We start from the raw sequence: 14,826 nt of genomic DNA, 5'->3' as shown, positions 1-14,826 counted from the left end.
ACAATGGTCGGAGTATCATTGATCAACTTAGCAACACTTTGTCTGAGCTCTTCTTGCCCCTGAACAACAGCGTGGAGAGTCTCCAAGAGTTGGTTCATCCTCTCCCTCATAGTATCCATGTCCTTATGAAGTTCAGCCTGATTCTGTTCAAGATGGTCCATGATTCTCCTCTGATTAATCCTTGTACGATACGGATGTAGGGAAGTCAGTTTTGTTGATGAAGCAAAAATCTGAATTGGAGGGGACCCCAATTAGCTTCTGATATGGAACCATGACATGCAATATGATATGAATGCAATGTTTCATTTCCGAGGAATCCTAAAGTCTTTTCACACACTTTTGTTTCTTTTTTATCTCCTTTTTTGATATCAAGGCTTTATTTTATATGAAGTATCTTTTCTTTTTCTTTATTTTTTGAAATAGACTTTAGGATCCCCCATAAATGAAGTGGATAAAGCAATGATGTTATGCAATGCAACGGCATGGGATCAAGATCCATATAATCTTAGTGACCATTGTACAATCCTCTGAATAACTGATGCAGGTCAAATGTCATGAGATCAAAGGTCCGACATAGGTACCACACAACCATAGAAACAATAGTCACCAACACAAATGAATAGTCACCAACGGTACCTGTCATGTATATCCCTCCCCACTCACAGGTGAATCTAGACACGGACAAGTGGTCCCTAATGGTCGCCACGAATTTCGAACAAACAATGAGAGCGCCTGCCTACGGCAATAAGCATGCCGGACAGAGATCGCCTCACCGAGTCCTCTCCTGGTTGTGGTATGTTATGCCAACTCTACGTGCCAGGCGCCACGAGAGCCAACATAACTATCCACGCTAAACTAAGTGTATACTCGGTCTGGGTAATGGACCTTTTACCTCACAGAATCATCCCACCCAACCTGAAAACAGAGAAAATATGTGGTCCCCACGGGGACCCATAATATAGTCCAGATGCGTGCGGAAAGTAAACATGATATGCAAACAGTAAATAGACATGATATGCAAACATATATATACAGGATGCAAACATATACATAAACAAAGAAACACCCAATAAAACGAAACAAACAAAGGCTAGGATCGACTCGCTAAGAATGGACCGGCACAGGTCTATCAACATCCCCAGCAGAGTCGCCAGCTGTCGCATGCTCGCGAAAAATGAACAGAGTTGCCACCAATATATTTATCCCATAAGGGAAAGGAATACCAGGAAACCTAACAAAGCAAGGAACAGGGTCTTGTGACCAGAGAATCTTGGTACGGGAGTCGGTTACGCAAGGGGAAGGTGCTAGCACCCCTCGCGCCCATCGTACTCGATGGTATCCACCTATGTTTGTTTCTATCTAAAAGGTGTGTACTATGTCTATGTCTATATGCGAATGAATGCAAAATATAGGGAAAATAAAGAATTGTACTCGCACGGGCCCTACCCTGCCGCCTACGTATCCTTTTCAGGAATCAGAGTTACCGTAGCTCGGCTCAATATTTTTTTTGTTTGTTTTTTAGTTGGGCGGAGTTAACGTTCGCGCTCTTGCATAAGGGACGACCTCTTGCATAAGGCCCCGCATCACTTCCTTACTTTGTTTTAAATCTGACCATTTATTAGTGTTTTAAGTGTTTTTGGTTGGTGTTTTTTAAGGGAATTTATTTGTGACTTAGATCATACCAAAAAGAGTTTTTGTTTTTTGAGTATTTAGAGAATGCACATCAAGGCCTACACCTTAATCGTTTCTCTAAATAGCGACTAAGAAATACACCGAGGCCTCACACCTCAATCATTTCTTTTCCGCTAAGTAGAAAAGAAATACAAAAAGAAGTTTTTTTTTGTGAATATTTAGAGAATGCACATCGAGGCCTACGCCACAATCGTTTCTCTAAATAGCGGTTAAGAAATACACCGAGGCCTCACACCTCAATCATTTATTTTCCGCTAAGTAGAAAAGAACATACATCGGGGCCTACGCCCTAATCATTTCTTTCCTATTTATGAAAAATAATAGCGGTATGATCCTTGTCGGTATTTATCAAGTATTTCAAAAGTTGAAAAGAAAAAAGAATGAAAGAAGGGAACTATTTCTAAATTCTAATCTAAGTTGTATATACAAGGGAATCAAAAATAATAAAAGAACTATACACTTCATTAAAGGAAAACCATACATGGGATAGGTAAAAGAAAATCAATATACGACAAATAGAATCGAGAACTATAACAAATAAATGATATTCACAAACACACATACATCAATTAAGTCTATAGAAAAAAATCGAGACTATTAAAGAATTATTTACAAGGGAGTATTAAAAACAAAGAAATTCAAACATATCGTAAAGAAAAGGTTTATTAAAAAGGGTTAAAACAATTAAGAAAAATCAACAAAAATTATGACAATTATTTACACATTCTAAAATACCTAAGAGCAAATTTTTTATGTATTTTTTATTTGAGAGAAAAAAGATTTATGAATAAAAAGCTAAAAAACAAAATTAAGATAAAAACTAAAACCTAACTGCTGGGGGTGCAATAGCAAATGGGAAATGAACTAAAATTGTGTTATGAGCAAACTGGGCCCAAATCAGGGGGAGGTGGTAAGAGCAATAACGCTCAGAGGCCCAGTCCAGAATGCGGTGGTGCTTTAGCAGTATGAAGGTGCAATTTGAGAAACGTTCCAGGCCTATGTAATTCGTGGCCCAAGTACTATCTATTCCACTCACTTCTATTTTTTATTTCATTTTTTTTATCATGCAGCATGTGAAATTAAAGTGTAACGTGACATGTAAATGGAACCTGTATCAATTGGTCATATAGAGCTTAAGTCAAATAAGACAAAGAAAAGGTCTGGACAAATTACAACGCGCCAACCACTCATTTTAGTCATTGCACATAAGACAAAAAGGAAAAAAGATGGGAATGGGATCCAATGGCGGTGCGCCTGTAGCAACCTGCCCTAAAAAAAAGGTTTAGAGTCGCCACCTATTCTGAAGGGCGAATAGGAAACCCTATGCAGTTAAGAGATTCGGGGTAAGTTATTATAATCAGGTCGAGGGAAGGTGTTAGGCACCCTCAACCCTTTCCTAAGGTTTGTTCTAAGGTAAAGGTTTTATGGCTAAAATTTAGAGGTTTAATAGCTAAGGGAATGAATAGGGCGAAAATTGAGATTTGAAAGTGAATTGAAATTGTGAGGGGGGAGACTCGCCTTGTTACCAAGTGCCTACGTATCTCCTTACGGAGAATCAGAGTCAACGTAGTTCGGGCACAGGGTTGTACGCCTTAGAATTGAATTTGATTATGGAGGTGTTTGAAGTTGTTTTGAAGTTGTTTTAAAATGCGAAGTTCGAAGGTATTTTGAATTACCTTATCGTAGTTGTGAACATCGTAATGTTTGAAAGGATGTAAATCCGTAGTATCGTGGTTTAGTGTTTTAGATGTGGTTTTGGGCGTACAACCCTGCTTTAATATGGCACTGTTAGATGCGGTGATCAATAGATTTGATCAGTATAGCTAATAGATTAATGGGCATTGCTGGTTACTCCGGTCGATAGATTGATCGTCGCGGACAGCAAATTGAATGTGTTTTAGATTTTGTATATTTTTTATCTCTTGCCTAATGCGACTAATAGATTTAGTCGGGTCGAGAAGAGAATTGAAAAAGGTTAATGTTTGCCAAATGGGCAATGGGATCGGGCAAATCCTAATGCTTACACCTTTATAGGGTTTTTGTGATTTAATATTAATTAAAATTAATTAAATCAATTAAGTCGAATATTCGACATAATCAAATAATCGGAGAAAATATTGCAATCCTAAAGCCTAATCCATACTTTTATTATACTAACCTTAATTAAAATAAATTGATTAAATCAAATACAATTTATTAAGATTTAATTAAAAGAATAATAATAAAATGTGTAAAAAAAACCTGGTACTAATCCAGTGTGGCACATTTGAGGGGTCCATGGTGTACCAGCGGCCTCTTGTCCCTTCAGATCTTGTTGGTTGCATGATCAGTGGCCAGGATTGAAGGGTGTATGGTGGCCTTTAGTAGCACGCGCTCATGGGATTGGTCAGTATGCAACAAGTTGAGAAAATAAGAAAAAAACACCTGACCTGGGGATCGAATCCAGGTACCTTTGCTCGTTACATGGCGCTTCAACCATCCAACCAGTTTTTCCACGCTGACATATATGCACATGTTAAAGCTAATATATTAATCAAAACGAATTCAAAAATTTAAGCACAAATTTGCGCGCCCTATGCCTTCGTCTTCCCCACAGAACCATAATTTTCGGCCACGATTTTCACAAGCTTTGGCCACGGTTTTACAGTGTGGCCGTAACCTGCTAACACCACCTTCATCACACAGCGCAAATAAACCCCAATTGATCATTAAGATTCACTGAATCCTACCCCCCGAACACGAAAACGCGGCCAATTTGGAACAATTTGGTCTCTAATCAACAACCCCCAAATCTGAGCTCAAGAACCCTAAACACGGCGGATCCCTCAAACTTCAACAAAAATCCAATTAATTATCCAGAAAGCTTGACAACATCAATATAAACGCAAATATATATTCACAATTTGTTTAAGACGCGTATATTCACGAAATAAAGAAATAAAAAAAAAGTGACGAACTGGGGGTTCTGTAGAACCGATTCACGCAGCCTTGGCCAATGATAATGATTCGGTTATCTTCAGGATGTGTCCATGAACGTGTTAGAACCTTTCAAACTTCTTGAATCGACCCATGGTCTTGAATTCGAATTTTCATTTTTTTTCTTGATATTTTCGGTTCTTGGAGGCCGAATTCCTCCACCTTTGGTCTGCCGTTCTTCAGTATATATGTGGGGTTCAATTAGGTTAAGAATTTTGCATCAAACATTCTCCAATCCCTCTCCCCAATATTGCCCATTGATGTGAAGATTTTTTAATTGAATTTTTTATCAAATCTTTCCAAAATTGCCTTTTTTTTACTCTTCAAGCTTGTGTACGAATTTGGAATTAATTATAGTGATATCCTCTTGATATTTTGATCACAAAATAGACTTAAAATCAAATCTTTGATTTTCTATTATTTATCTTAATTAAATTCGATTTGAAATGAATAAAAATCAAATTTAATTAAATAAATAATAACATGGTATGGGATTGGGCCAAGGGCTTGTAACAATATTAGAATCAAGTTTGGATTAAAGAAATAAGGGCCCATTTGGAGATTTATCAATTTTAGCCAATATCTTCTTCGCGCATTTCTCCGAAATTTGTCCAACTTCTAAGCTTCGTATCTTCTCCAATTTTAATCATATGAATGCATTCTAGGACTTTTTAGAAAGCTCAAAGAGTCCTCTAAACGACCTTTTTGGTTTCATATCGATTGAAGCTTCCATGCTCAAGTTATGAGCTTTGACCCAAAAGGTGTTTTTGTTGACTTTTTTAGTTAAAAAACCTAATTTGAATCTTTGATTGGGAGAGAGTGACTTGAACCCTTGAAGATGAAATAAGATGGGCAAATTTTGGGGTATGACAGCTGCCCCTGAGTCGGATAGGAACGTCTGCCTATCGTGATCTAAAGGTAGAAGATGATTGAACACTGAGAATGCCCTGAAATTTGCATTTGTAGGGAAGAAGTTCTGTGGGAGATGGGCTTACTGATGCCACCCACGGTAAATACCCCTCTTTTAGTATGTGAAGCAAATGCTCTTTTTTTTGAAGGAGCTACGCATTTAGATCGTAGCGTGGCCTAAAAAGGCAACCTTGACTTTATGCAATGTTTATGATGCATGCGATGTATGATGCAGTTGTTAGAACAAGATTTGTTCTTATCAATTATCTTAGTTTTGATGATAACAATAATATGAATTTTGCTTAAGATAATATGGTACTCTAATCCAATGCAATTTCCCTTTCAGGAAATATATAAAGAGTACGCATAATTCAGCGCTCAGAAGATGTGTCTCAAATGGTTCAGCATGCAACATCAGAACATGGTCTGGCAAGACATCAGAAGATGGTCGAAGCAGAATCAGAACATGGGTCTATGGAAGCATCAGAAGAACATGAGATCAGAAGCACTGAAGATCAGAAGATGGTATCACGCTCAGAAGCACTTCAAGGTCAGAAGATCAGAAGATGCTGTGCACCAAGCTGTTTGACTCTGATGATATTCAAACGTCGTATTCACAAACATCAGATCAGAAGGAAGTACACGTGGCAGACTACGCTGACTGACAAAAGGAACGTTAAAGCTACTAAAGGCTACGTCAGTAGACACATCGTGAACAAGGCTCGAGGTAGTTGACAAAAGCGTATAACATTAAATGCAAAGCTGTACGGAACACGCAAAGCATTAAATGCATTCAACGGTCATCTTCTCAACGCCTATAAATATGAAGTTCTGATGAGAAGCAAGGTTAACGATCCTGAACAAAGACAATTCAAATTAACTTGCTGAAACGCTGTTCAATCAAAAGCTCAGAATCTTCATCTTCATCAAAGCTCACTACATTGCTGTTGTAATATCTTAGTGAGATTAAGCTTAAATTGTAAGAGAAATATCACAGTTGTGATTATCGCTTTTAAGAAGCATTTGTAAACTCTTGAATAGATTACATTAAGTTGTAAGGAACTAGAGTGATCAGTTGATCAGTATACTCTAGGAAGTCTTAGCAGTTGGCTGAGCAGGAAGTCTTGGCAGTTGGCTGAGCAGGAAGTCTTGGCAGTTGGCTGAGCAGAAAAGTCTTAGGAGTGAACTAAGCCTAGAGTGATCGTGTTGATCAGTAGACTCTAGAAAAAGTCTTAGGAGTGAACTAAGCAGTTGTTCCTGGAGTGATCAGGTTGTGATCAGAAGACTCTGGAAGACTTAGTTGCGGCTAAGTGGAAAACCATTGTAATCCGTGCGATTAGTGGATTAAATCCTCAGTTGAGGTAAATCATCTCTGCGGGGGTGGACTGGAGTAGCTTCGTTAACAGCGAACCAGGATAAAAATAATTGTGCATTTTATTTTTATCGCTCAAGTTTTAAAGTCACACTTATTCAATCCCCCCCTTTCTAAGTGTTTTTCTATCCTTCAATTGGCATCAGAGCGCCGGTTCTAAGGTGCAAGCACTTAACCGTGTTTAGAAAAGATTCAGGAAGAGAAAAACGCTTCATTTAAAAGATGGTTGATGAAAGTGAAAGGACTACACCTACACCTGCATCTACATCTGGCTCTGCTGAGCAATACAACGGTAACAATGGTTATACTAGACCGCCGGTATTTGATGGTGAAAACTTTGAATACTGGAAAGATAAACTGGAAAGTTACTTTCTGGGTCTAGATGGTGATCTATGGGATCTTCTGATGGATGGTTACAAACATCCTGTAAATGCCAGAGGCGTAAAGCTGTCAAGGCAAGAAATGAATGATGATCAAAAGAAGCTTTTCAGGAATCATCATAAATGTAGAACTGTTTTGCTGAATGCTATCTCTCATGCTGAGTATGAGAAGATATCTAACAGGGAAACGGCCTATGATATATATGAGTCCTTGAAAATGACTCATGAAGGAAACGCTCAAGTCAAGGAGACCAAAGCTCTAGCCTTAATCCAGAAGTATGAAGCCTTCAAGATGGAGGATGATGAAGACATTGAAAAGATGTTTTCGAGATTTCAAACTCTTACTGCTGGATTGAGAGTTCTTGACAAAGGATACACCAAGGCTGATCATGTGAAGAAGATCATCAGAAGCTTACCCAGAAGATGGGGTCCGATGGTGACTGCATTCAAGATTGCGAAGAATCTGAATGAAGTTTCTCTGGAAGAGCTTATCAGTGCCTTGAGAAGCCATGAGATTGAGTTGGACGCAAATGAGCCTCAAAAGAAAGGTAAGTCTATTGCATTAAAATCTAATATCAAGAAATGCACTAACGCTTTTCAGGCTAGAGAAGAAGATCCTGAAGAATCAGAATCTGAAGAAGAAGATGAACTGTCTATGATTTCCAGAAGGCTAAATCAACTCTGGAAGACCAAGCAAAGGAAGTTCAGAGGCTTCAGAAGTTCAAGGAAATTTGAACGTGGAGAATCTTCTGATGAAAGAAGATTTGACAAGAAGAAGGTCATGTGCTATGAATGCAATGAGCCTGGACACTACAAGAATGAATGTCCAAATCTTCAAAAGGAAAGTCCCAAGAAAAAGTTTCATAAGAAGAAAGGTCTTATGGCAACCTGGGATGAGTCAGAAGATGATTCAGAAGATGAGCAGGCCAACTGTGCGCTGATGGCGACAGAAGATGACGGATCAGAATCTACATCAGAATCAGACTCTGAAGAGGTATTTTCTGAACTTACTAGAGATGAGTTAGTTTCCGGTCTAACTGAACTTCTGGAACTCAAGTCTCAGATTAGTCTCAAATACAAAAAGCTGAAAAAGCAATTTGAATTTGAAACAAAGAAGCTTGAGTTGGAGAATTCTGAATTAAAAGAAAAACTTTTAAAATTATCCAATAATGTTGGATCTCCTTCTGATTCAGAAAAATCCACTCCTAGTCTGAACCATATTCTGAAAGAATATGATTTAAGTTTCAGAAAGTTCTTATCTAGAAGTATTGGCAGAAGTCAGCTAGCTTCTATGATATATGCTGTGTCTGGAAACAAAAGAGTTGGCATTGGTTATGAGGGTGAAACCCCATACAAACTTGAACCTGTTGATGAAATGAAAATTACATACAAGCCATTGTATGATCAGTTCAAGTATGGCCACTCTCATGATATTAGGCACACTTCACATGCACAAAGTTTTCACATTACACACACTAAGAAGCATGTGACACAATCTAGGAAATATCATGAAACTCACATTAAGAATTATCATGCTGTTCCTCCTATTGCTTACAATGTTAAATCCAAGTTCAAACAGAACTTGAGAAAATCTAACAAGAAAGGACCCAAGAAAATGTGGGTACCTAAGGATAAGATTATTCCTATTGCAGATATCCTTGGCTGCAAGAAGGACAAAGCACAACATGTCATGGTACCTGGACTCTGGATGCTCGCGACACATGACAGGAAGAAGGTCTATGTTCCAAGACCTGGTGCTTAAGTCTGGAGGAGAAGTCAAGTTCGGAGGAGATCAGAAGGGCAAGATAATTGGCTCTGGAACTATAAAATCTGGTAACTCTCCTTCCATTTCTAATGTACTTCTTGTAGAAGGATTAACACATAACCTTTTATCTATCAGTCAATTAAGTGACAATGGTTATGATATAATCTTTAATCAAGAGTCTTGCAAGGCTGTAAATCAGAAGGATGGCTCAATCCTATTTACAGGCAAGAGGAAGAACAACATTTATAAGACAGATCTGCAAGATCTTATGAGTCAGAAGGTGACTTGTCTTATGTCTGTTTCTGAAGAGCAGTGGGTCTGGCACAGAAGATTAGGTCATGCTAGTTTGAGAAAGATCTCTCAGATTAACAAACTGAATCTTGTCAGAGGACTCCCTAATCTGAAATTCCAATCAGATGCTCTTTGTGAAGCATGTCAGAAGGGCAAGTTCTCCAAACCTGCATTCAAGTCTAAGAATGTTGTTTCTACCTCAAGGCCATTAGAACTCTTGCACATTGATCTGTTTGGCCCAGTCAAAACAGCATCTGTCAGAGGAAAGAAATATGGATTAGTCATCGTAGATGATTATAGCCGCTGGACATGGGTAAAATTCTTGAAACACAAGGATGAGACTCATTCAGTGTTCTTTGATTTCTGCATTCAGATTCAATCTGAAAAAGAGTGTAAAATCATAAAGGTCAGAAGTGATCATGGTGGTGAATTTGAGAACAAATCCTTTGAAGAATTCTTCAAAGAAAATGGTATTGCCCATGATTTCTCTTGTCCTAGAACTCCACAGCAAAATGGGGTTGTAGAACGAAAGAATAGGACTCTTCAAGAAATGGCCAGAACCATGATCAATGAAACCAATATGGCTAAGCATTTCTGGGCAGAAGCAATAAACACTGCATGTTATATTCAGAATAGAATCTCTATCAGACCTATTCTTAATAAGACTCCCTATGAATTGTGGAAGAATAAAAAGCCCAACATTTCATATTTCCATCCTTTTGGATGTGTGTGCTTTATTCTGAACACTAAAGATCATCTTGGTAAGTTTGATTCCAAAGCTCAAAAGTGTTTCCTTCTTGGATATTCTGAACGCTCAAAAGGCTACAGAGTATACAATACTGAAACATTGGTTGTAGAAGAATCAATCAATATCAGGTTTGATGATAAGCTTGGTTCTGAAAAACCAAAGCAAGTTGATAATTTTGCAGGTTGTGATATTGACATATCAGAAGTTGTTGAGCCAAGAAGCAACGCATCAGAAGCAGAGTTTCTCAGAAGCAAAGAATCTGAAGATCAAGTATCAGCTTCTCTGGAGGATCTAAGCATATCTGAAGAACCATCTGTCAGAAGATCATCCAGACTCATCTCTGGTCATTCAGAAGATGTCATTCTTGGAAAGAAGGATGATCCAATCAGAACAAGAGTATTCCTTAGAAACAATGCAGACTGTCAATTAGGTCTTGTATCTTTGATCGAGCCAACTTCTGTTGATCATGCTCTAGAAGATCCAGACTGGATAATTGCTATGCAAGAAGAACTAAATCAGTTTACAAGGAATGATGTTTGGGATCTTGTTCCTAGACCAGATGGATTCAATTTAATCGGTACAAAATGGGTCTTCAGAAACAAGCTCAGTGAGAAAGGCGAAGTGGTAAGGAACAAAGCCAGACTGGTGGCTCAGGGTTATAGTCAGCAAGAAGGGATTGACTACACAGAAACCTTTGCACCAGTGGCCAGGTTAGAATCTATTCGTCTATTGATTTCTTTTGCCACTCAACATAACATCACTCTCTATCAGATGGATGTTAAGAGTGCCTTCTTAAATGGTTATTTAGATGAAGAAGTTTATGTCCATCAACCCCCTGGTTTTGAAGACTCTATGTCTCCTAATCATGTTTTTAAACTTAAGAAATCATTATATGGATTGAAACAGGCTCCCAGAGCTTGGTATGAACGCTTAAGTTCTTTCCTTCTAGATAATGGTTTCACTAGAGGAAAAGTGGACACTACTCTCTTTTGTAAAACCTTTGAAAAGGATATTTTAATTTGTCAAATATATGTAGATGATATTATTTTTGGAACATCTAATGCTACACTTGGAAAGGAGTTTGCTAAGTCTATGCAGGCTGAGTTTGAAATGAGTATGATGGGAGAACTCAAGTATTTCCTTGGAATACAAATAAATCAAACATCAGAAGGAACGTATGTTCACCAGACCAAGTATGTGAAGGAACTTCTGAAGAAGTTTAATCTTCTGGACTGCAAAGAAGCCAAAACTCCTATGCATCCAACATGCATCCTAGGTAAGGATGAGGTAAGTAAGAAGGTAGATCAGAAGCTATACAGAGGTATGATTGGATCTCTTCTATATCTGACTGCTTCTAGACCTGACATTCTGTTCAGTGTTTGTTTGTGTGCTAGATTCCAATCAGATCCTAGAGAATCTCATTTAACTGCTGTTAAGAGGATTCTAAGGTATCTGAAAGGTACTACTAATGTTGGTTTAGTTTACAGAAAATCTAAAGAATACAACTTAGTAGGATTCTGCGATGCTGATTATGCTGGAGACAGAATTGAAAGAAAAAGTACTTTAGGAAGTTGCCAATTTCTTGGAAGTCATTTGATCTCCTGGTACAGCAAGAAGCAAGCAACTATTGCTCTATCAACAACAGAAGCAGAATATGTCGCTGCTGCTGGTTGTAGTACACAGATGCTCTGGATGAAGAGTCAGTTAGAAGATTATCAGATATTTGAGAGTAACATTCCTATATTCTGTGATAATACTTCTGCTATATGTTTATCTAAGAATCCTATTTTTCATTCAAAAGCTAAACATATTGAGATAAAACATCATTTCATAAGGGACTATGTTCAGAAGGGTGTTATTTCTTTAAACTTTGTTGATACAGACCATCAATGGGCTGATATCTTTACAAAACCCCTGGCTGAAGATAGGTTTAAGTTCATCCTGAAGAACATCAGTATGGATTTATGCCCAGAATGAGAAGATGAGAAGTTCTCATGTATGAGTATCTTCTGAAATGAATGTGGAACATTTTTTTAATCAGAAGTTCTAATTGAATTCTTTTAGAAATTATGATTCGGTTATTACTAACGTTTCATTGTCTAAGTTGATTCAGAACCTCTTTTAAAGCAAAACAGCTGTTACGTTTTATCTCGGGATGGTAAACCTGTCGTTACTATTCATAGATAAGCGCGCGTGCAGTTGAAGGGACGCCGACCATAGGTAACTGTGCCAGTCACTTCATTTGTCTTTATTATCTCTCCTCACGTCACGTAACATTAAATGCTAGTCATCATTCGTTTCACTTTATTTTCTTTTAAATACTCTTCAAAATTTTTTTTGGTTTCCTATCTTTTTGTTTTCCTCTTAAAAGTTTTCTCTCTCTCTCTCTCTCGGTTTTCATTTCTTCTCTCAAAACCTAGCATTCACCCTAAGCCTGTTGAAGCTCCATGACTCAAAGGCGACATATCTCTGTGCATCTCGGGATGGCTCTTCTAATACCGCTCAAGTCAGACTCTTCTTTGATGTTGTTATCAACTTTCATCCAAAGACAGAAGACTTTCTTGAGTTGTGGGAAGATATACTCAACTTCTATGTTGAGTTTCTTGACCGAATGTTGTATTTTTTATTTTTTGTAGTCATTTCCTCTTTGGAAATTCTACTTTGTATTTTTCTTTTCCTTGCTGCTTCTGCTTGTTTTGTATTTGCTAGGAATGTTTTTCATCTTGTTAAACATAGGAACCTTTTGTAATATCTTTTGATGATCAATGAAAAAGTTTCTTTGTGTTTTACATTCCAGTAAATGTTTTCTTTTGTCGTTTTATACATCTGAATCTTTTTATATATTCTTTTTGATGTTATGACAAAAAGGGGGAGAAAGATAAATGATAAATGATTTGATTAAATCTATCAGTTGCTGGGTAAAGGCTCCCACACATTCACTAACAAGAACTGCAAGTTCTATATGGTTTAAGTGTTTTGCAGGTACAGAGAAGTGAAGTGAATCTTCAGAAGCAAACACTAGAAGCAAAACCATAAGAAGTGTTATTCTGTAAAAGGAATAAGCTCTTGAAAACTGAAGCAAGCTGAGTGCTGTCAAGCTTCAGAGATCAGAAGCAAGAAAGAAGAATGAATCAGAAGCACTGATAATAGAATTTGAATATCATTGTCTATCCTGTTATGACAAAATTCTATTTGCCCTGATACATATAATGTTATGGCTCTGATACATTATTTGCTCTGATACATGTTTTTAGCCTAAATGCTCTGATACATTTGGCTCTGATACATATCATGTATTTGAATATACATTTTATGTTCTAACTCGTTCATGCTGACTTTTGTCGTTTAGTTTTTGTTCTGTAACATTTCAGGATGTAGAGATGCTCAGATGATGCTCTGGTACATTCAACAATGTTCTGATACAAATCTAGCATGAAGTGATGTTGGTAGACATTCAAAGTTCTGAAGCTATCCGAGGGAAGCAGAAATCAGAAGATGTGAATGCTCCAAAAGATCCAGAAATTCAAGTTCTGAAGCTGTCCTGAATGGAAGCAGAAGTCAGAAGCTGTGAATGTTCTGAAGATCAAAGAAATTCAAGTTCTGAAGCTGTCCAATGGAAGCAGAAGTCAGAAGCTATGAATTCTCTGAAGGCAGAAGCTTATATGATCGTCTCTACCGAAATAATCAGGGAAGTCTTTTATCAAAGTTCTTCGAGTATTTATTTCAGGGGGAGATTATTTATCTCAGGGGGAGATTGTTAATCTCAGGGGGAGACATATTCATATGCTTATGCTATAGCTGTGTAATTTGTCTTTTGCCGTCTACTCTTTCTGATCGCAAATTCATATCATTTATATATGTTTTTGTCATCATCAAAAAGGGGGAGATTGTTAGAACAAGATTTGTTCTTATCAATTATCTTAGTTTTGATGATAACAATAATATGAATTTTGCTTAAGATAATATGGTACTCTAATCCAATGCAATTTCCCTTTCAGGAAATATATAAAGAGTACGCATAATTCAGCGCTCAGAAGATGTGTCTCAAATGGTTCAGCATGCAACATCAGAACATGGTCTGGCAAGACATCAGAAGATGGTCGAAGCAGAATCAGAACATGGGTCTATGGAAGCATCAGAAGAACATGAGATCAGAAGCACTGAAGATCAGAAGATGGTATCACGCTCAGAAGCACTTCAAGGTCAGAAGATCAGAAGATGCTGTGCACCAAGCTGTTTGACTCTGATGATATTCAAACGTCGTATTCACAAACATCAGATCAGAAGGAAGTACACGTGGCAGACTACGCTGACTGACAAAAGGAACGTTAAAGCTACTAAAGGCTACGTCAGTAGACACAGCGTGAACAAGGCTCGAGGTAGTTGACAAAAGCGTATAACATTAAATGCAAAGCTGTACGGAACACGCAAAGCATTAAATGCATTCAACGGTCATCTTCTCAACGCCTATAAATATGAAGTTCTGATGAGAAGCAAGGTTAACGATCCTGAACAAAGACAATTCAAATTAACTTGCTGAAACGCTGTTCAATCAAAAGCTCAGAATCTTCATCTTCATCAAAGCTCACTACATTGCTGTTGTAATATCTTAGTGAGATTAAGCTTAAATTGTAAGAGAAATATCACAGTTGTGATTATCGCTTTTAAGAAGCATTTGTAAACTCTTGAATAG

At 37.6% G+C, this 14,826-nt stretch overlaps 1 protein-coding gene across 1 annotated transcript in view; it reads left to right on the top strand.

Moving 5' to 3' along the window:
* Positions 1–750: 750 nt before the first annotated feature.
* LOC131631435 (uncharacterized) overlaps positions 751–14,826 on the top strand; it is a 28,253-nt gene continuing 14,177 nt past the window's right edge. The window contains exon 1 of the mRNA XM_058902230.1: positions 751–793. Within this exon, the coding sequence (XP_058758213.1) occupies positions 751–793 (43 nt within the window). The remainder of the gene's footprint in view (positions 794–14,826) is intronic.

The sequence above is a fragment of the Vicia villosa genome, unplaced genomic scaffold (genome assembly GCF_029867415.1).
Source record: "Vicia villosa cultivar HV-30 ecotype Madison, WI unplaced genomic scaffold, Vvil1.0 ctg.000823F_1_1, whole genome shotgun sequence".
Classification (NCBI taxonomy): Eukaryota; Viridiplantae; Streptophyta; class Magnoliopsida; order Fabales; family Fabaceae; genus Vicia; species Vicia villosa.
Note: the sequence above shows the minus strand (reverse complement) of the source record. Positions and strands in the feature narration are given on the sequence as shown.